Below are 23,734 nucleotides of genomic sequence, written 5' to 3'. Positions count from 1 at the left end.
TGCTGCTTGGCCTGCTGTGTTCATCCAGCCCTGCACCTTGTTGTCTCATATTCTCTTCTGTATATTGTTTCTGCCCATTTATTCCTTCTTCACTATAGTTTTCTCTCCATCCCCTTTGTATATTCTCACGCTCTCTTGTAGAGCACGATTGCCCCTCCTCCTCCTCCCTTCCTCCTGTAGAAGCTCCCTCCCTCCTGTAGAAGATCCCTCACACCCTCCCTCCCTCACTCCTGTATTAGTTCCCTCACACCCTCCTTTCCTCCTGTCGAAACTCCCTCACACACACACTCACTCCCCCTCCCTCCTGTAAAAGCTCCCTCACACACTCACTCTCTCTCCCCCGGATATAAATTCCCCCACTCACTCTCTCCTTACCTACCTCCCTCCCTCCTCTAGAAGCCCTCTCACTTTCTCTCCTTCCCTCCTGCAGACGTTCCTTCATTCTCCCTCTCGATCTCTCCCTCCCTTCTGTATAAGTTCTTTCATTCTCTCCCTCTCCCCTCCCCTCTGTATAAATTCCTTCATTCTCTCTCTGTCTCTCCCCCTTCTGTATAAGTTCCTTCATTCTCCCTCTCTCTGCCACCTCTGCGGAGTTCTTGCTCTGAACAGGCAGTGCCGCAGGCAGCCCGACCTCTCATCGAGGACCCCGGTAACCATGGTGCGCAAGCTGAAGTACCACGAGCAGAAGCTGCTGAAAAAAGTCGATTTTATCTCCTGGGAGGTGGACAATAACCTGAGCGAAGTGAAGGTGCTACGCCGGTACCGCATCCAGCGCAGAGAGGATTACACCAAGTGAGCATGAGAGCGGCTCAGGCGGCCGAACGGGTGGACGGGGTGGAAACACAGGGCGCTGCCATGTTGGCCAGGCCTTAGCAACGGATCCGTGCTCCCCTGAAGACAGTTCCCACCCTCCCCTGGCAACGACACACTGCCACCCCTTCTCTGCAGGTCACTCCACACAGTAGCCTGAGGCTAGAATCGAACCTGGGTCCCTGGCGCTGTGAGGCAGCAGTGATGACCGCTGAGCCACCGTGCTGCCCCATGAGACATCTCTGATGGCTGTCGGGAGTGTATTCTTCCTTTGCCCTGTGCTTGAGCTCCTTCTACAGATCCTTTAGCCTTCATGTAGGGTATTGTCAGTTTAGTCATCTGGCCAAAGATCACCTGGGTACCTGAATGTCTTGCCCTCCAAGTCTAATCTCTGATTTGATTTTATTTTAGTTTTTATTGCAGCATATGCAATGAAGAGCTTTGTTTATGAACGGTACAGGCAGATCACAGCAAGCGAAGGATGTACAGATCAAAAAGACTTAGAGGCATATAGGTTACATTGCATGTTAGAATATTTGAGGCTGGAGTCCATTCAACAGTTTGATAATGGCGGGAAAGAAGCTGTTCCTGAACCTGCTTGTGTATCTGTTCAGGCTTCTGTATCTTATGCCTGACGGAAGAGGTTTTAGGAGGTCATTACCAGGTATAATGGTTCTTTGATGATGTTGGCTGCTTTTCTGCGGCAGCAAGCCGTATAAATGGAGTCAAGGTCGGCACGGTGGCTACAGCGCCAAGGGCCTGGGTTCGATTTCCCCCTCGGGCAACTGTCTCTGTGGAGTTTGCACGTTTTCCCCGTGTCTGTGTGGGTTTTCTCCAGGTGCTCCGGTTTCCTCCCACAGCCCAAAGATGTGCGGGCTAGGTGGATTGACCATGCTAAATTGCGCGTAGTGTTCAGGGATGTTTAGATTAGGTGGGTTTGGGGAATGGGTCTGGGTGGGATGTTCTGAGGGTCGGTGTGGACTTGTTGGGCTGAAGGGCCTGTTTTCACACTGTAGGGATTCTATGAATAAAATCTATGAGCCTGTGGATGGAAGGTTAGCTTCGCTGATGGTCTGGGCTGTGCACACCACCTTCTGTAGTTTCTTACGGTCCTGGGCAGAGCAATTGCCATACTGGGCCATTATGCAACTGGACAGTATGCTTTCAATGGTGCATCTGTAGAAGTATGAACGTGCCAAATTTCCTGAGCCGCCTGAGGAAGAAGAGGTGTTGTGCCTTTGTTACTGTTGCATTTATGTGGGAAGTCCAGGACAGGTCATCGTTTATCGTCACTCTGAGGAACTTCATGCTATTCACTCTCTCAACCTCAGTTCCGTTGATGTAGCTGGGGAACGTGTTCTTCTCCTTTCTTTCTGAAGTCGATGATCAGTCCTTTAGTTTTCCCGACGTTGAGAGACAGATTGGTGATATGGTGCAATGAAAACAAACTGTCGGTCTCCCTTCTGTATTTTGACTTGTCGTTGTTAGACATTCGTCTCACCTATGGTGGTGTTGTCAGTGAACTTGTAGATGCTCTACATTGTGCGGTGTAGTATTTTCAGTCCTGCCCTGCATCATCACCTGGTATGTGTAATGGAGGTACATGCTGGACATCAGGCAAAGTAGCATCTGAAAAGGCATGTTTAAATTTTAACTATGTGTCCACTTGAAAGTTTAAGGCAGGAAAAGATGAGAGAATAGAATTGATAGCCCTGGTTATTCCAAAACTTGAACATGCAGGACAGAAGGAGGCCATTGGTTCATTGTGCTTGTGCCAGTTCTTAAAGGCAGCTATCCAATTAGTTTCTGTCCTTTGCTTTATCTCAACCCTAAAATTTATTTTAACTTTTAAGCCTATATTCACTGAACTTTCTCTTCAAAGATACTGTGAATTATTCTACATCTATTTGAGAAGACTGTCCAACAACGTCTCGATTCCTAAAATGACTTAAAAGTTTCCTTAGAGTTAGGATCCAGACTTGGGAGTTAGGAATTGGAGGAATGAAATGTTAGAAATAAGAAAAGTTACAATGAGGTAAAATAGCTTACAGATGCTGCCAAAATACAAACAACAATTATTTGGAAAATTTACGGTTTGTAATGCTGTGAGGCTCCAGCACAGACTAACCTTCTAATGGAAGTGCACCCAAGCATCCTGCCTGTTGACTTCTGTGCCTGCCTGTTAAAATTTCAACTCCTTGTTGGTGTACTAATCAACTCTGCTTCCTTCTACTCTCTTGTGTGCAGTATGTGCATTGGGTATAATAACATAATCATTATGTTACTGGACCGGTGAGACTAATTGACCCAAAACAGGAGTTCAGTTCTCATCATGACAGTTGAGAAATTTAAGTTCAGTTAAATAAATTTAGAATAAAAAATACATCAGTAATAGCAAGCATGAATCTAGTGCTGTAAAAACCCACCTGGTTCACAATGTCTTTTTGGGAAGCAAATCCTTATCTAACCTGGACTACAGGTGATTCTCCATCCGTAAAAATATAAGTAACTATTTTTTGTGTGGATTAGCATTATGAATTGTTTAGTGTTAGCTTAATCACTGTAAGAACACAAGTACACCCTGCCCATTTGACTCTGCAAAGTTCTTGTGCCAGATTTGTGAGAGCTCTATGTCCTGTTCCATCTGCAGGACAGATTTGCCAAGGGTGGTAGAACAGAGGCCCTTTGAATCATCAGCAAGTTTATACTTGGGATAATTTCTATTTTCAAGTTCTATCTATGTTTTTATTTTGTATCATTTCAAGTTTTTGACCTGAGAAATGTGTCCTAAAGTGGTTGACTCTGGACCTCATGAAGTCTTATGGCTTCAGATGAAAGAGAATATGCATCATTCTACTGGACCAGCACTGATTTAGTAAGGAGTGTGAGAAAGCAAGTAAGGAGTGTGAGAAAGCATGCAAGGAGGAGCAATGGGTAGACTTTATTGATGTGCTAACATGCTGAAGCTGTAGCATTGAACTACATCTAAGCCAAACAGTTGAACTAACATGATCAAATGTTGCTGAGAAACTCAACATGTCTGGCAGCATTTGTGGAGAGAAAGCATGATAGTCCAGTGACCCTTCTTTACAAATAACATGCTATGGGTAGAGCTAAACTATACCACAAGTGACAGATAGGATTAAAATCTTGCAGCCCAGCCATGGAAGATGTGAATAGTTGAACAGCTGATGAGGGGAAAGAGCTCCATGGACACTCCATCTTCAATTATTTGGGTGCTTAGCATTTAAATGAAAAAGAACAGGTACAAATGTTTGCAGCCATCTATGGCAAGAGTGCTGAGTGGGTGATCCATCTCTTGAGGTCCCCCTTGCATGGATGACAGTCTTCGGCCATCTGTTTGCTTCATGTGATACCTAGCTGCAGCAAAGTTTATAATACCCTGTCCATAATACCCATAGTTGGTGCTGAAGATTTTTCCTTCAGGTCTAACATCATTCTTAACCATTCCGTTCCTTGTGACTTCAACATTATCGATACGGAAAATTGCCCAAGTATGTCTCATCCGCAATAAGTAGGACAAATCCTATCTGACCAGTTACCACTAATCTCAATCGTAGCGAAGTGATGGAAGATATCATTGACACTGCATTCAAGAAGCATGTACTCAGTAAATATCTGCTCACTGGTGCTTGGTTTGGATTACGCTAAGACAACTCAGTTCCAAAATAATTATGGGAGAGAGGGGGAGGCGGATAGAAGATGGATAAAGGAGAAGATAGGTGGAGAGGAGACAGACAGGTCAAAGAGGCGGGGTTGGAGCCAGTAAAGGTGAATGTAGGTGGGGAGTTAGGGAGGGAATAGGTTGGTCCAGGGAGGACGGACAGGTCAAGGAGGAGAGATGAGGTTAGTGGGTAGGAGATGGGGGTGGGGCTTGAGGTGGGAGGAATGGTTAGGGAGGTGGGGACGAGCTGGGCTGGTTTTGGGATGCAGTTGGGGGAGGGGAGATTTTGAAGCTTGTGAAGTCCACGTTGATTACCTTGGGCTGCAGGGTTCCCAAGCGAAATATGAGATGCTGCTCCTGCAGCTTTCGGGTGGCATCATTGTGGCAATGCGGGAGGCCTGGGATGGACATGTCGTCCAAGGAGTGGGAGGGGGAGTTAAAATGGCTCGCGACTGGGAGGTGTAGTTGTTTGTTGCGAACTGAGCGTAGGTGCTCCGCAAAGCGGTCCCCAAGCCTCTGCCTGGTTTCCCCGATGTAGAGGAGGCCACAACGGAAACAGCGGATACAGTATACCACATTAGCAGATGTGCAGGTGAACATCTGTTTGATGTGGAAGGTCTTCTTAGGGCCTGGGATGGGGGTGAGGGGTGAGGGGGGAGGTGTAGGGGCAGGTGTTTAATACAGTATACCACATTCTGCTTGGCCTGCTGTGTTATATTCTCTCCAACATAGGTGTTGGAGACAGGAACCCTTGTAGCAGTTAAGAAGTATTTAGATATACATTTACGATGCTAAGGCATACAAGGCTGTGCTCCAAGTTCTGAAAAATTGGATTAGAATAATTGGGTGGTTGTTTTTGACCATCACAGATTATATGACCCTCAGGGCCTTTTACTGTACTGGGGACCTCTATGAGTTTATAAGGTTTGAAATGTGGATATTTGCTGATGATTGAATCTGAATGTAGTGACATCACAACTCCATGGAATCTCAAACAACCCATGCCTGCCTGCAGCAAGAGTAAAATGTTCAGGCTTCAGCTGATAGGTATTAAGTAGCATTGCTTGGCACTTGTGTGACAGGAATGAATATATCTGCATGAGAAAACCTAACCATTGTCTTTTCACATTAGCACCACTAATTTCCCCCACTGTTAGCCTTTGGTGGGGTTTTCATAGACCAGAAATTTAACTGAATGAGCTGAAAAAAGTATGACTACAAGAGAAGGTCAGAAGCTTAGAGATCTGTGGCACATAACTCACCAGACTCCTCAAAACCTGTCCACTGTCTGCAAAGTACAAGTCAGGAATGTGATGGAACAGTCTACACTTATCTGCATGAGTGCAACTGCAACAACACTTGAGACATTGAGTACGGCTGTTCAGGAAGGTAACTTGTTTGATCAGCGCCCTATTCATCATTTTGCAATATTTGGGTTAACCACTTAATAGTGGCAGCAGTGTTGACCTCTACAAGTTTCATTCGGCCGTATCTTCCAAACCTGTGACTTCCACTGACGAGGGCAAGGGCAGGAAGTGGATGGAGACACCACCCTCTGAAAGTTCTCCTTCAGGTTTTAGATCACCTTGAACTGGAAATATTTCAGCAACCCTTTATTATTGCTGGGTCAAAATCTGTAAGATTACATTGTTCTGTGTGATTACAAATGCTACATAGAATAGAGCAGTTCGAGAATGTTACACACCACCACCACATTAGTTCTAAATACATAGAACAAGTAGCCATAGGAGTCTAACTAGAAAATCATCTTGCATAATGTTTAGGAGCTAGCTGTGTATAATTTTGGCTGTCATGTTTGCCTGCATAATGATAATGAGCCTTCAAAATAATTTGTGACTTGCAGTATTCTGAGATTGTGAAAAGTACTGTACAAATCTGAGCTTATTTTTCAAAATGTTGCAGTCATGTTGATAATATCCTAAAATCAATATTACAGATATGGTTTTACATAGCATGCATTGTGTATAAAACTGTTGATCATTTGGTTAACTGATTGATTAACTCTTTATCTGGGTAATCTTATTGAAACATAATGTACTGACAGGATTGACATGATAGATGCTGAGGAGATGTTTCCACATGTGGGCAAGTCATGAAATAAGGGATGTAGTTGCAAAATAGGGAGACATGCATTTAAAACTGAAATGCTAAGGAATTCTGTATTCCAGAGAGTTGTGGAGGCTAGATTACTGCAAGTATTTAACAGGGGGATAGATAGATTTTTGAAATACCAGGGTTGAAGGCTATGATGATTGGCATGAGAAAAGAATTGAAGCCTGGGGCAGATAAACCATGATCTTAGAGTCGTGGTCATACAGCGCAGAAACAGACCCATTGGCCCAACTCATTCATGCTGACCAGGTTTCATAGAATCCCTGTAGAGTGGAAACGGGTCATTTGGCCCAACAGGCCCACAGTGATCCTCCAAAGAGCATCCCACCCAGACTCACCCCTCTACCCTGTACCTGTAACCCTGCGGCTTATCCACCTAACCTACATATTCCTGATCACTGTGGTCAATTTATCATGGCCAATCCACCTAACCTACACATCTTTGGACTGTGGGAGGAAACCGGAGCACCCAGAGGAAACCCCTGCAGACACCAGGAGAATGTGCAAACGCCACGCAGACAGTTGCCTGAGGTTGGAATTGAACCCGCGTCCCTGGCGCTGTGAGACAACTGTGCTAACTACTGAGCCACTGTGGTGCCCATATGCCTACATTTGGCTGATATCCCATTAAGCCATTCCTATCCATGTACCTGTCCAAATGTCTTTTAAATGTTGTAATTGTACCTGCCTCTACCACTTCCTGTGGCAACTGTGTGAAAAAGGAAAAAAAAAAGTTGTCCCTCAGATCAGTTTTAAATCTTTCCCCTCTCACCAGAAATTAATGTCCTCCTACCCTGGGGAAAATATCCTTGGCTATTCACTTTATCTAAGCCCCTCATGATTTTATAAACCTGTATAAGGTCACCCCTTGGCCTCCTATTCCCCAGGGATAAAAGTCTCAGTCCATCTAGTCTTTCCTTAAAACTCAAACCTTCCAGTCTCAGTAGCATCCTTGTAAATCTTTTTGCACTCTACTTCTGCTCCTATTTCTTATGCACTGTACTGTGTACTCTTAAACCACCTCCAGTGCCTCACCTGTTCTGAAACAATTAAGAGTTTAAGGCTGAAAAAGACCATAGATTAATATCATTTGCCTTTTCTACTGCTAAGTAGAATCAAGAATAAAGTTAACATTTTGGGTCCAGTGATCCTTCTACAGAATACATGTTCTAAGAAGGATGATTGGACCTGAAATGTTAACTCTGCTTTTTCTTCATTGATGCTGTCTGACTTTCTGAGTTTCTCCCATAATAGTTGTTTGTGTTTTGGATTTCCAGCATCCGCAGTTCTGTTTTCTTTTGCTTAGAATCACTAATATGCTTCTCTTAAATGTTTGTTTAATTTAATCTAAACTGATCTAAGCTATTTGTTTCTACAGCCTGCCTTTAATGCACTTTTTCATGTCCGCCTGAATTTATCGCCCTTTTGTCTGGATCCCTTTGTTCTAATTTGTACAATGAAATATTCCTAACTAATGCTACATCTGCAACTCCTATCAATTTGAACATCGTCTTTATATTCTGCTTCAGTTGTTTCCTAGCTGTTCAAATTCTTTCTCTGTTTCTTGATTATAGTGTTAAGAGGTTGTCAGTGCTGTACAGAAGTTTGAATAAAACTCTGTCTGATGGTAGGATAACCTTCTTCAATTGGTAAGCATTCTGTTTCTTACAGGTCAGAACATTTTGTTTACTTTCCTAAAGGCAGCCAGACTTTTAATTGATGAGAGAAATTGGTCAGTCCTGAGTTCTGGCCCCTTACCCTAACTGATAGTTGTCGGTATTTTTCCAGTAAACTAATTAATTCATATGCTTATTTTGTATGTTTAAATGCTGCTCCATTGAACTGCCCTTGCCAATTCTCAGGCCACTTTGTGAAATGCAAATTAGATTATTTGAATTGCCAGAAATGAACAGTTTCCTCATAAGACATATGTGAATATCATTATGAAAGTGCTTAACAAAGGTTTCTTAAGTCAAGAGAATGAAGGTCCTTCAACAGCTGAAAAGAAAAATGCCAGTTTAACTGGTCAAATAACAGCCCTTGATTAGAACTGTTCGGACAGTCTCTGTGGCCAAAAAAAACCTGTCAAAATTGTTGTTCATTTCTAGTGCTGTGCTTTAATTGCCGAATTTTGTCCTGCAGGTTTTAAAAAAATATGCATGTTGTGAATCAGCTGAAATCAGCTGGATGATAACAATGCTGTGATTATTTTCATGATTGCCAAGCCTGCAAAAGGGATAAATTAACCAAGAACCGCTGTTTAATTTGGTGACTCCTGCTGAAAGTGAATATTTGTAATTGTTGGACAAGGGCAGGATTGGCTCAGTTATAGTGCCCCCAATTGGACAAAATAGCAGACTAACTCACTTTTTTGCCTCAATATGCTGAAGAGGAGAACCTAGATGAAGTTGCTGATGTTGTCTTTCTCCATTTTAGAATAGAATTCCTACAGTGTGGAAACAGGCCATTCAGCCCAACAAGTCCATAATGATTCTCCAGAGAGCCTCCCACCCAGATTCACCCACCTACTGTATCCCTGCATGTCCCGTGGCTAATCCACCTAACCTACACATCCGTGGACACTATAGGCAATTTAGCATGGCTAAACTACCTAAACTGCACATCTTTGGACTGTGGGAGGAAACCAGAGCACCCAGAGGAAATCCGCGCAGACATGGGAAGAATGTGCAGATTCTGCACAGACAGTCACCCAAGGCTGGGATCAAACCCGGGTTCCTGCCGCTGTGAGGCAGCAGTGCTAACCACTGAGCCACCATGCCACTCCAGCATGACTTGCCACCTTCAGGAGAGGTGGAAGGAAAAAAATAAGCGGGAAATGGAATGACAAATGAATTTGCTATTGAGACAAATTTTTGAATCATTTCAGATATAAAACTTGGAGTGTATTTACAGTGATCCCACTCTCATTGAGTTGAACTCAAAATTGTTTGCATCAAAAAGAAAGTGACTGTATAATTTGTGAGTTTGGTGTTTATCTAACTCTCATGCTTGCTAAGGCCAAGAGGCTACCTTGAACTGTTTTGAGTTGTAATATCACTCCACTTTGTGCCCTGCAGATCTCCAGTGAACTTTTGAAATCTTCTGTAAAGTAGAAGAAAATTAGTGCAGATGCTGGAAATAAATATAGAAAGTGCTGGAAACGCTCAGTGTCTTGGGGCAGAGAAAGAGTCTTAATGTTTGGATTTTTTTAAAATGCCAGAACGTGGATGGGAGTGTGTACTTTTTACAAACACTGAAATATAGCTCAAAGCAAAATACTGGATTTGCTGGAAATCAAAGAATAACAGGTCAGACAGCATCAGTAGAGAAGTTGACAGAAGCTCATAAACCTGAAATATTCTGTCCCTACAGATGCTACTGAGTGTTTCCAGCAATTTGTATTTGCATTACCAAACAGTGGGTGTTTAGGCAGTGAAACCCGTATACATACAGAAAGTCCTTGTGTGCAAACCACAGTCAATGATGTCTTGCACAATAGCTATGTGCTAATTACGGAATATATTCCACAGATATTCTTGAGACCAGTAGTTTTGTTTCATAGTAGCCCACCATTCCAGGAAAAACTAATTGAAGGTGTAGCACACACATCTGTGGATGCAAAAGCTGTTATTTGCATATAATAAGTTAAGTCAACTGTAAGTAGAGGGCATTTAAGATTTACCGACTGAGAAATGAATTTGATCTTAATGCCATGCACTGCATTTTTTACTTTGACAGTTTTTTAAGTTTACATTACATGATAGCAGCATCTGAACACTATCTGCCTGTTAATATATTGCTGAAACAAACTGTTGGCAACTAAGTGCAAAAATAATAGACCTATGAAGGAAAGGTGTCTGTGATCATGTTGCCACAATACATGATTTATTTTCAGTGATTTGAATGGGTGAAACTGCTTCATTTTCCACTCTTCATGACTCATAACAGACCAATATCACTGGAGGAGTACCTTTTCAGTTTGGAGGTTGAAAGAATTCAGTACACCGTAGCCAGGTTCAGACTTGGAACAAGATGTTATTGTGACCCACTTAACTTGCTCTTTTAAACCTTTTCAAGTCAGTTAATCGGGATGTCTTTACACTTGTGACAGTGAAAAGTAGGCCACAAACTGCAGCTTGCCTCCTCTGATCCAGTGACAATGATAAACCACATGGGTTTGAAAGCAGTCATGTATGAGGATACTAACTGCAACTCCATTTGCGAGTGCTGAATTGGTGATCATTAATCTCAGCGGGGGAACAGCTCTTAACTGTTGAACATCTTGTGTTAAGATTCTTAATTTTTTTTATTAAATATGCAACTTGTATAATAGTGTTAATTGGTACTATTTGAGTTGTGAGATCTTAATTCAGCATAATTAGTTTTGATTTGGAGCCTTCTAATCTACCACAAGTAGCACTGATTTGTTTGAATGCTTTCGTATATTGGCATAATTTCAGATTTTGTTTGTATAATTACGATTTCTTTATAAAAACTTGACTTACTTTTGGAAGCTTAGTAATCCTTGGCTGAGCCAGTTTCCTCTTTGTGACATAGGCAAGGAATAACCTTTCAATGCTTGAAGTGATTTACAATTTGTAAAAACTCACAAGTATGTGGATGGAAATTCCTAGAAAATCAGGATTAGCCTACACCTTGTTTATTAGCTTGCAGTCTGTCTTTGACTTAGAATTCTTTGATGTTTACATTTGAACATAGAACTTTGAGTCATTAAAATTTTGTTCAGTGTTTTCATTGCTTATCTTTTACCTACCCCATTTCATTATTGGCATTATTGGTAGAGGCATCCTATCACTTGCAAAAAGTGGACAAATGTAAGCGGACAGAGGAACCTATTGGTGGATGTTGGTGGTGGTGTTGGCGTGAAGGAGCAGTATATGATAGAGGATTATCCACTTGCCAACTTTGAGTTGATGGAAAGGGTGAGACATCACATCACAACTAGAGTAGTTTAAGAGGCATCTAGATTGATGTGAAGGGAGCTTTGATGGGAGTATACTTGTTGGTAACTCAACCTGTAAATGTATGTTTTACACCCTGTCAAGCTATGGAGTGATTCAAGACATTGAACCATGTCTCACCAAGTTTTCATGATGTATGACATGGGCAACAGTTACCATTTGCAACCCTGGGACTGGAGACCCTGAATCCAGAGGTTTATAGTCTGGAACTGTGAGATTATGTGGTTTTGTGATGAACAGACTACTGCTTGTACTGTTCCTAAGGACTAAAGGTAAAGTTGTCATGGTTTTACCAGACTGTAGCGCTGCTCGTTAGAGATCCAGCTGGTGGTGGTTTAACCTGAAGTCATCATGCCTCAGTTGAAGGGAGACATTGAGAAGGCGAATCATTCATGGTAACCTTACCTGGTCCAGAAATAGAATTCACACTATTGGCATCACTTTGAATTGCAAACCAGCCATCTAGTCAATTAAGCTAAATCCTGCCCCTGTTTTAAAAAAAAACAGAAGGCTTCATTCATAATTTCAATCTGTCATAATTGAATGGCTGAACAACACAACATTTTAACTTTAACCAAATAAAAACTGTGCTGGAAATCAGAACCCAAAACAGAAATTACCTGGACAGCTGAGCAGGTCTGGCAGCATCTGTGCAGAGAAAGCAGAGTTAACATTTCATGCCCAGTGAGCCGCCTTCACTGGATGTGAAACGTTAACTCTGCTTTCTCTCCATAGATGCTGCCAGACCTGTTGAGTTTTCCCAGCAATTTCCATTTTGCTTCAACATTTTGACATGTCTCATTTTCCATCTGAATCCATCCTGTGACACAAAACACTTCATGATGCTTCTCGAGATAGCAAGAACTGCTGATGCTGGAGTCGGAGATAACACCGTTTGGAGCTGGAGGAACACAGCAGGCCAGGCAGCATCAGAAGAACAGGAAAGCTGACGTTTCGGGTCGGGACCCTTCTTCAGAAATGGGGGAGGAGTAGGGGGCTCTGAAATAAATAGAGAGGGGGGTGGGATGGTGATAGTGAGTGCAGGTAGGCAATGGTGCGCGTTGGTCAGTGAGGTGGGAGGAGCAGATAGGTGGGAGAGAAGACTTCTATTTTTTTTTAATCTATATGCTGTCCCTTGGCAGCACCATCCAAAGATATGACTTTCAATATGTACAATGATCAGACCCAACCGTTACTTCACTACCATTTCTCTTGACTTCTACAGTATCCCCTTGTTGGGGCAGCACAGTGGATCAGTGGCTAGCACTGCCTCACAGCGCCAGGGACCCGGCTGCAATTCCAATCATGGGCGACGGTCTGTGTGGAGTTTGTACATTCTCCCAGCGTCTGCATGGGTTTCTTCCAGTGCTCTGGTTTCCTCCCACAGTCCAAAGATGTGCAGGCTATGTGGATTGGCCATGCTGAATTGCCCATAGTGTTCAGGGCAGTGTAAGTTAGGTGGATTAGCCATGGGAAATGTGGGGTTACAAGGCAAGGGTAGGGGATGGGGCTGGGTGGGATGCTGTTCAGAGGGGCAGTGTGAACTTGTTGGGCCAAATCTCTGTACTGTAGAGATACTATGGATTGCTTCTCTGACGTTTTAGTCCTGAATGAGATGAAATTTCTTTCAGTTAAAAGTTAGGGTACATTCTCCATTGCTATGTCATCATGGTTGCAGCCTCCACCAAACTAATCAGTTTGCAACAGCAGTTATAATGAGCTGAGACTTTCACCTATCTAATATCACTCATCACTCATCTCTGCCGTGAGTCCACCTGAAGTAGAATTTTCCAGACATGTGCATGTTCTGTCCAAACTCACCTACCCAATGTTCTCCATCTCTCTGAGTCTTTTATAGTCTGATACAAATTAACTCCTGTATGAACCTTGGATACAAGCTGTCCCAGTGTTTAGGTTGCACAAACTAGCCTTGACCCTGATTCAAACATGGCACCATTCTTAAAATGTTATTTTAAAGATTATTAAAATCTTATTTGCATCTTTCAGAAATCTGATCTCATTCTGCTGTCCCATTTTTGATTCACTGCTATAAAATGCTCATTTCACTAAAACTTGGCCAAGGGACAGATTCGCTGCAGTCGTTATACTTCGTCTCAACTTTTTCTAGGGAGCTGTAAATAAAGAGTTATTGCCCTAAGAACTAGAGCTGAATGTTATTTTAACAATTGGTGAGCCTCAAGTCTTTTTAAATTGGGATAAACTGTTTCATGAAGGCAGTTGCTTACATTATCATAACTGGAGTCGTATAATCTTCCAGGTAGCATTTGCTTGTCAGGACACCATCCTTTTCAGCCATAAAGTATCTTTAAATTCTCGGAAGTAAAAATACTCTGTAGTAAGCAGCCAGATAAATGTACCATGACTTAAGATCTTGGCAACATCACTGAGACAACAGATTCTAGTTGAAGTGGGACCTGGTAGAGACAGCCGCTGGTGAATGAGAAAAGGAGTTTAAAGCAATTGTAAAGAAAAATCACAATCATACTGGGGTATTGAGAAAATGAATCAAAGAAGTCCTTGAATTGCATTAAGTTCTTGGACTTGCAAGCAACGTTACTGATGCTGTCACATTGCTGAAAACCAAACTGGTGATTGATTTTTATCCCAAACTTTCAAAACAGTAACAATCATTTGGAATTATGACCCACAACTTGGATTAGACGTTTCCTTAAATATAGTTTCCAAATGGCTTGAAACCATTTTTCGAGTGTGTACAATATATACAAATATTAGTTTTAATCCTACCTTATTTGCCATACGTTTTGTCCAGACAAAATGTGGAACTAGCTATTTAATGGTGAAAAATTAAATTTTCCATCTCTTTCATTTTTAACAGGTACAATAAGCTGAGCCGAGAAGTTCGAGAATTGGCACGCAAGATCCGAGACCTTAATGAGAAAGACTCCTTCCGAGTCAAGTGCACTAGCCGACTATTGGAAAAACTGTGAGTGCTTCCAACTCAATTGAAATAAAGCAAAAAGATACTAATTTAAACAGAAAATTTAAATCATGAATATGTTTATTGTTTGAAAGTGAATTTTATGCACTTGAGTTTGCTAAAGTTGTCCTATACATTTTCCAGTTTCATGTCGAATGCTGAAGACTTAATATTTTTCTTCCCTCTTCCACTTTTCCTCCTCCTCCAGTATCCTCATGATACTGAGATCAATTCAACTATTCCATTTGAAATAAAGATACTCCTGATAGACGTAAGATCTTAGTCGAGGCACATGCGTCCCATAACATGTATCCCACTGAATAGTCAAATGAGCTCAATCATCTTGTTTTTGAGCAGTTTCATATTTTTTATTTGTAAATTATCATGGTTTCCATTCTCTTCATTAAGCAAGATAGTCTGAATGCAAACTTTAAATTTTTGATTTTAGACCGCAACTTGGTCTTGTGATTTCAAAGACCCAAAACTTGTAAAATAAAAAGTCAAGACAACTTGATTGATAATTGGACGTCATACCTCTCCAGAGAAATGAACTTGTAATCAAGAATAATGGTTCAATGCGTAACTTAAGAGAGTGCTTCATTCACCATCTGAAAGGAGTGTTAAACTGAAGTCTCATCTGGTCTATTTAGATGGATACTGTAAGAATAGCTGTAATAATACTGTAAAATGTAAGAGCTTAATTAGGTTATTCAGCCCAAAAACTCTCTTCCATTATTTGATCATGGTTGATATGTTTCCCAGCTCCATTCTCCTGCCTTCTCCCCATAAAGCTTTATCCCTTTACAAATCAAGAACCTATCCTTCTCTGTCTTAAATACACTCAATGCCTTGGCCTTCGCAGCCCTCTGTGGCATTGAGTTCCACAGATTAACCACGCCCGTTTGAAAAATCTCTCCTTATCTCAGTTCTAAAGGGTTGTCCCTTCACTCTGAGGCTGTGCCTTGGGTCCTCATCTCTCCTACTAGTGGAAACATGTTCTCCGCATCCACTCTACCCAGGCCTCTCAGTATTCTCTAAGTTTCAATGACATCCCCTCATCCTTCTAAACTCCATTGAATACAGATCCCCAGAGTCCTCAACCACTCCTTATATGACAAGCCTTTCATCCCCGGGATCATTCTTGTAAACTTCCTTTGGACCCCATCCAGAGCCAGCACATCCTGCCTTAGATATGGGGCCCAAAACTGCTCAGAATATTCCAAATGTGGTCTGATCAGAGCTTTTTCAGCCTCGACAGTACATCTCTGCTCTTGTATTCTAGCCCTCTTAACTTGAATGCTAACATTGCGTTTGCTTTCTTAACTGCCAACTGAACCTGCATGTTAACCTGAAGAGAATCCTGAAGTGGGACTCCCTTTAAGCTTCAGATTTTGGAAGCATTTCCCTGTTTAGAAAATAGTTTACACCTCTATTCCTCCTTTTGAAAGTGCATAACCTCACACTTTCCCACATTGTATTCCATCTGCCACTTCTTTTGTCGACTCTCCTGCCCTGTCCAAGTCCTCCTGCAGCCTCCACATTGCGTCTACACCACCTGTCCCTCCACTTATCTTTGTATCATCTGCAAACCTAGCAACAATGCCCTCAGTTCCTTCATCCACATGGTTAATATATAATGATAATAGTTGTCTCAGCGCTGACTCCTGCGGAACTCCACTAGTCACCGGCTACCACCCTTTATCCCCACCCTCTGCCTTCTGCCAATCCGCCTATCCTCTATCCATGCCAGTACCTTTCCCCGAACACCATGGGCTCTTATCTTGTTTAGCAGATGCCTGTGCAGCACTCTGTCAAAAGCCTTCTGGAAAAATGTGTGCAATTCTGGTCTCCCTACTTTAGGAAGGATGTTGTGAAACTTGAAAGGGTTCAGAAAAGATTTACAAGGATGTTACCGGGGTTGGAGGGTTTGAAATATAGGGAGAGGCTGAATAGGCTGGGGCCATTTTCCCTGGAGCATTTGAGGCTGAGGGGTGACCTTTTATAGAGGGTTATAAAATGAGGGGCAAGGATAGAGTAAATAGACAAAGTCTTTTCCCTGGGCTGTGGGAGTAAAAAACTAGAGGGCATAGGTTGAAAGTGAGAAGGGAAAGATTTAAAAGGGACCTAAGGGGCAACCTTTTTACTCAGAGGGTGGTGTGTGTATGGAATGAGCTGTCCAAGGAAGTGGTGGAAGCTGGTACAATGACCACATTTAGAAGGCATCTGGATGGGTATATGAATAGGAAGGGTTTAGAAAGAAATGGGCCAAATGCTGGCAAATGGGACTAGATTTATCTAGTATATCTGGTCGGAATGGATGAGTTGGACTGAAGGGACTGTTTCCATACTGTACATCTGTGACTCCATGAGTCTATAACTGGTTCTCCTTTGTCAAACCTGCTCATTATTTTCTCAAAAAATTCTGACAGACTTGTCAAATTTGACCACCCCTTTAGGGTCAGCCCTATTTTAGCATGCAACTCCAAGTACTCTGCAATCTCATTCTTAATAATGTATTCTAAAATCTTACCAATGATGAGTTCAGGCTAACTGGCCTGTCTTCTGCCTCCCTCCCTTCTTAAACAGGGCTGTTACATTAGCCACTTTTCAGTCCTCTGGGACCCTCCCTGAATCCGGTGATTCCTGAAAGATCACGATCAATGCCTGTACGTGCCCTTCGGCTAAGTCCTTCCTAACTCTGCGGTGTAGTCCATCTGGTCTGGGTGATTTATTCACCTTTAGACTTTTCAGCTTCCCCCGCACTTTCTCCTTTGTGATGGCCACTACACTCACCTCTGCCCTTGACTCTCTTGAAGTTCTCGTATTCTGCTGGTGTCTTCCACTGTGAAAACTGATGTAAAATACCTATTCAGTTTTTTTCTTTGTTGCTCATTGCTATTTCTCCAGCCTCACTTTCCAGTGGTTCAAACTGCACTCTTGCCTCTCTTTTACCTTTTTATATATCTTAAAAACCTTTTGCAATCTTCTTTTATGTTACTAGCTCGATTACCCTCATTTTTCATCTTCTCCCCTCTTATTACTTTTTTAGTTACCCTGTGCTAGTTTTTAAGGCTTCACAATTCTATAGCTTCCTATTAATCTTCACATTGTATGCTTTGTCTTTTGCTTTCATGCCGTCCCTGACCTCCCTTGTCAGCCATGGTTGTTTTACCCCCCCCTTAGTATGTTTCTTCTTCCTTGGATGAATTTATGCTGTGCCTTCCGAATTACTGCCAGAAACTTCTACCATTGCTGTTCCTCTGTCTTTCCTGCTAGGGTCCCTTTCCAATCAACTGTAGTGAGCTCCTCCCTCATGGCTTTGTAGTTACCTTTATTCAGTTGTAATTCTGTTACATCTGATTTCAGCTTCTCCCTGTCAAACTGTGGGGTGAATTCTATCATATTATGGTCACTCGGGGTTCCTTCACCTTAAGCTCCCTAATCAAGACTGCCTCATTACAGATCACTAAACCCAGAATTGCCTGTTCCCTAATGGGCTCTATCTCATTAGCTCCAAAAAAAGTCTCGTAGACATTCTACAAATTCCTTTTCTTGAGATCTGGTAACAACCTGATTTTTCCCATTTTGGCATCCCTCATTATTATTGTAATAATGCTTTTCTTACATGCCTTCTCTATCGCCTGATTTATTTTCTTCCCCACATCCTGACTACTGCGAGGAGGCTTGTACTTAACTCCCATTAGGGTCTTCTTTCCTTTGCTGTTCCACAACTCTACCCATGTAGATTCTATGCCTTCTGACTTGATATCAATTCTTGCTATTGATTTAATTTCATTTCTTACTAACAAGGCGAGCCTGCCCCCTCTAACCATCTGCCTTTCCTTGCAATTGGATATTTAGTTCCTGGCCCTGAGCCCTTTGTAGTCACATTTCTGCAAACTGGACCCCACCCCGCCTTTAACTTTCTCCATAATTTTCCATGCAACTGAACCCACCCTCCACTATTTAATGGGTGAATAACGATTCTTCAACTATTTTGCATGGAATGAAAACCTTTTAGTGACCTCAATATGGTGTTATCACTAAATCTAAACAAAGTAGCACTTCTTTTATACTGCTTGCCTTGAAACTTCTTCATTTCTGACTGAATTAAGATAATGTTTCAGCCAATCTGTTCCGCATACTATTGACATAGTTAAAGATATCCATGATGAATACATTTCTCACAGGAATAAAACTGTTTCCATTATAATTTGTTTGGATTCATCATTATCTTCACCCTTTTCCTTTGAATTCTATCATGTATCATTTTGAGGATTCTACTCCTTTGCTTTATGATCTTCATTGCTGAATGAAACTTCAGGTCACATGTGGGGCTCCTGTTAACTCTTTCATGTGCATTCTGTGGCTTTGTTTGCCTATTATTGTTTATCTTGTATGATTTTATGCTGCAACAGATCTGCCAAGGATGCTTTCATCCTCATTCTGCCTGTGTTGAATCTTTCCATTGCATTATGTTTTCTTCCAGTATATGGACCACTTTAAAATCTGATAATCGTTGAATCCTCTGATTCCTTGTATAACCACAGAATGTCCCAATTTCTTCCACGATGGCTGAAGGAAATGACAGGTTCTCCAATTGCTTTTTGAGGCAGCAGGCAATCTGATCTAACAATACCCCCACCCCAAGAACTGGAACCAGAAATCTGTCCATGTGAAACACCTTGGAACAATCCAGTAATTTCAAGGCTAGCACTGATCCAGGGATCCTTAGATTGTACAAAAAGATTGACAGTGCTCCGCAGGTACTTAAAAGATTTTTCTTATATAGGTTTCACCCAAGAGCTCAATCAGAAAGTCCAAACTTTCTTCACTGTTCAACTAACTAACTGGCATCCATTTCTCAAAATGTTTTGCTTCTGATTTACTTTCCTGTATGAAACAACATGGACAGTGTGACAATTTGTTTATTCTTTGATTAGACATGTAACCCTATGACTACATAATCACTTTTTTAAGATCTCCAGGTTATATGGTTGAGGGTCCAAGAATGACAGAATGTAATTGTCCCCAACAATTTACAGTTGCTTTCTACTATTTTCCATAATGACTATTGAGATTTTATTTTTCTGTCTGAATTTTTGGAGAGTATGTTCTCAGTTTAAAAATGTTCACCTTGATTTATCTGCACTTGCACAGTTGCGCCAGTGGCTTCACATCACACTGATGTAATGAATATTACATTTTGAAGTAGTTTCAAGATCTCGAAAAACACAACAACAATTATAATTGGTCTGTAAATTTCTTTGGTAGGGAAGTCTCTGGTTTCAATGAAGAAAAAGCTGCTTGCTCGTCAGACAACATTTCAGTGCACCAAAAGTGGTGATTTGCAAATAATTTTTGAGACTGATTATGATTGTTGAGGTTTTCCAGATCGTATAACTAGTTAAAAATTTAATATAAAAAATCGTTACTGTCATATTACTTACTTGCAACTTTTAACAAATTTTGGAACATTAGTTAAGTTTGTTTTTTACCACATTTAGGCAGGTGCAACTGTTATCTTTTGCACTCCTGGTCAATGTGCTCCACTGAGGGATGCCCTCATTAATGCAGCCCTGAATTTTTTTGTTCTTAGTTTCCAAACTTCATCTTTTAGATGATGATTCTTTGCCTCCATGTCATTATCCAGACTGCCAGGTGGCGAAGAATGCTCTTTATAAGTATTTATTGTTAACCCGACAAAGTTTGTCTGTGTCAGTAGGGTCACAAGTGACTCCCCAATTAATGCCCACTACCTGCATACACTTAATCCCAATTAATATAAATTAATAAAGCTGAAGATATGACTACCAACGATTTTAAAACCAAAGGTATGCAAGAGAGGACAGTTGGAGGAATGCAGCTTTCTTGGACAGATGCAGAGTTGAAGATGGGGAGGGTATGGGCTGAGGCAACGCACAGGTTTGAAAACAAGGATGATAATTTTCAAGTCAAGGCTTTGTTTAACTGGGAACGAATGTAGTTCACGTACTTATTGGGTAATGGCATATGTTGCAGTTTTTAGGATATAGGCAGCAGACTATTTGTATGACTTTTAAGTTAATGGATAATGTAAAATGGGAGACTTGCCAGGATTGTATTAGAATGGTCTAAAGGTGGCAAATGCATGGATGAGGATTCCACTAACTGGTTCTGATAGGGTGGAGTTGGGTGATGAAACAGAGGTGGGAAAGTTTTTAAAATGAAAACAAAGGGCAGTCGAGATTACCTGGTTCGAGGGAGCCTTCTGGTGACTCCTGCATCTGAAATCCTTTTAGATTTCCAAAATGATGATCTCTGTGTCATTTTTATCCTTTGTGGTTAGAAAATCTGATTAACCAAATCCAGGCAACTTGCATTTGAACTCTCCTTGCTTGTTTGCCTTGTTTGAAATTCATAAATCTGTCAGGGGCTGTTAATAAAATTACAGCATCTCATTAAAAATACCATGGTCTGTGATTAAAGTCTTCAGATTAAAGTCGAGTGAAAGATTAACGGAAACACTGATTTATAACTTTCACATGGGAATTGTAAGCCTCAAACGGATGTGCTAAAGTCATACACAAAAATCAATAACTTTAAAGTTCATGTAAAGTCCATGCAGTTTAAAAAACAATAATTTATTAGTATTTTTATATAGGAATCATAAATATCACTCCACTTTATGGTAATAAAAGGTGTGTTCCGTAATGTTGTTTTACTGATTACTCTCTGGTTTACTTTAATCAGTTCCACAAAGTTCATATAATCTTTTAATAATTAACAATGGTTTTTGTGCTGTTTTTGAATAAAATAATATTTTTAAATAATGTGTTCGCTTGGCACCGTGATATTAGTTTTGCCTCTCAATCAGAGTGTTGTATGTTTTAGTCACACTTTAGGGCCTGAGTATGTTATCTAGGCAGACTAAGTATTACATTAATGAAAGAATGTTGCATTGACAGAGGATCTGTCTTATGAATGTTTGTACGGCTAGGCAGATGTAGAAGTAAGGTAGCACCATTCAAAGAATGGGGAGTTTTCATGATGTCCTGACAAATGCTTATCCCTCAACGGACACCACCAAAAACATTGAGCAAGTCATTCAGTTTATTTGCAACTCAGGTCCAGAATGGCTGCTGAATTTGCTTCCACAATAGTTACCATACTTGGACAATAATTCATTGCCTATATAAAATATTTGGGACATCAAGGCAGGTTTACATGCAAGTTATTTCTTCCAATTAAATCTTAAATGGCAAATGCATACCTTGTAAGTATTTTAACTTAACCTGTTTGGGTATATCATATCTGGGTCAGGGAGGACATGAACCAGGACTTTCTGGCCCAGAGGTAGGAACACAGCCACTTCACCACAAAAGTCCTAATGCATGCCCTATAAACTCGTCACTAAAACTGCTGTTCCATTGTCACCTTGTCACCTGAAACCATCCCAAATTCAGGACCAATTAGAAATGGTAGAATTATGAACTTGCCATTTTCCTTGCTTAATGGCACAATTTTATTGCACTTTCTGGTATTTCTACTCTAAATCACTTTGGGTGCTTATCATCTCTTGTCTTCGGTCAGCCCACCTTGTCCCTAAACTTCATTTGTCTGACTCCACCCTATGTAAAGTATCTTTATATTTTTTATTATGTTTTAGAATGTGGACAAATACATTTTCCCTTTCTGTCCAGCCATTATTCAGCAGCAAATTCTCACAAAAAATGTATCACATTTTATAGTATGGCTGTCTCTCGCTAGTGTGGCTATACATCAATCATGTTGTGTAATTTGCACATGTTACATATGCTCCTGAACATACACCAATCTTTCTCTATCCTTTCTGACAGGCTGTCTTTGGGTTGTGATCTGTCTTTTGCTATGAACAGTAACACTGATAAAATGAGAGAGAAAGTCTGGCTCAGTCTTCTTTACAGCTTTGAAGCTGTTGTGTGAGAATGTTATTTCTATTTTATGGAATTTGAACAAAAAGCGTTGTTAACTATTGTTGGTTATCTTGAATTCTTCCCATTAAGTGATGTAAACATTTAATTCTTTGCATACTGAATGCACTTCATAGTTTATGGTTTAGTTTATGGTTTGATTTTACTTTGAAACTTTGTGCTAGAATTTAAATTCTAGAGTTTTAAAGACCTTGTTGATGTTTTTTTCCATAAATGGGGCAGAAAAATGGAAGAGAGGTGCATAAAATTTCTTCATCTTTAAGTGTGGTGTTCTGTTGTACTGTTTCTTAACTTACTAAAAAGCACAAACATTTTAAGCCGTAAAAATGTTTTTAATAGTTCCATCACCAGCACGATAGATGTACCTACACCATGTGAACTGTAGTAGTTTTAGAAATGGCTCACTGTCACCACCTCAAGAACAATTGAGGGTGATTGATAAATGTTGGCTTTGCACTTTCCATGTGCAAAAAAGACCCACAGTCCCGCACCCTTACCACTTTCCTTTGGCATCATCAGTCCTTGCACCACCAACTGTGATCCAGGGCTGCAGTGTCTAGGCAGATCTTGGGGTTCAATCTGTGATTTGTGCTGAGTTAGTTGGGTGGCCTTTTGCTTTACATAGAGTCATACAACACAGAAGAGGCCCCTACGGACCAACTTACCTATGCCAACCAAGTTTCCCAAATTAAGCTATTCCCAGTTGCCTGCCTTTGGCCCATACTTCTCTAAAACTTTCTTATTTACGTACCTTTCTTTGAAATGTTGTAACTGTACGTGCATCTACTACTTCCTCTGGCAGTTCATTCCACATATGAACCACCCTTTGTGAAAAAGTTACCCTTCAGGACCCTTTTAAATCTTTCTCCTCTCACCTTAAAAATATGCCCCCTAATTTTGAATCCCTCTACCCTAGGGTAAAGACTTTTGCTATTCACCTTATCTATGTACCTCATGAATTTATAAAGCTCAAAAGGTCGTCCCTCAACATCCTACACTCTAATGAAAAATAGTTTCTCCTTATAACTCAAACCTTCCAGGCCCAGCAACATCCTAGTATTTCTTCTGAACCCTCTCCAATTTCATAAAGGCCTTCCTACAACAGTGTTTTGTCTTGGCGATATCTCTGTGTGAGGGAGGGGAAACTGTTTGGCATAACATTGATTTTCTGTTTTTATTTCATATCTTTTTAAAAATGACATAGTGCTAGTAC

At 41.0% G+C, this 23,734-nt stretch overlaps 1 protein-coding gene across 1 annotated transcript in view; it reads left to right on the top strand.

Moving 5' to 3' along the window:
* Window positions 1-47: 47 nt before the first annotated feature.
* imp3 (IMP U3 small nucleolar ribonucleoprotein 3) overlaps window positions 48-23,734 on the top strand; it is a 272,737-nt gene continuing 249,050 nt past the window's right edge. The window contains exons 1-2 of the mRNA XM_048602011.1: window positions 48-792; window positions 14,468-14,575. Of these exons, the coding sequence (XP_048457968.1) occupies window positions 656-792; window positions 14,468-14,575 (245 nt within the window). The 5' untranslated portion in view covers window positions 48-655. The remainder of the gene's footprint in view (window positions 793-14,467; window positions 14,576-23,734) is intronic.

This window comes from Rhincodon typus, chromosome 10 (assembly GCF_021869965.1).
Source record: "Rhincodon typus isolate 14 chromosome 10, sRhiTyp1.1, whole genome shotgun sequence".
NCBI classification, from domain to species: domain Eukaryota; kingdom Metazoa; phylum Chordata; class Chondrichthyes; order Orectolobiformes; family Rhincodontidae; genus Rhincodon; species Rhincodon typus.
Note: the sequence above shows the minus strand (reverse complement) of the source record. Positions and strands in the feature narration are given on the sequence as shown.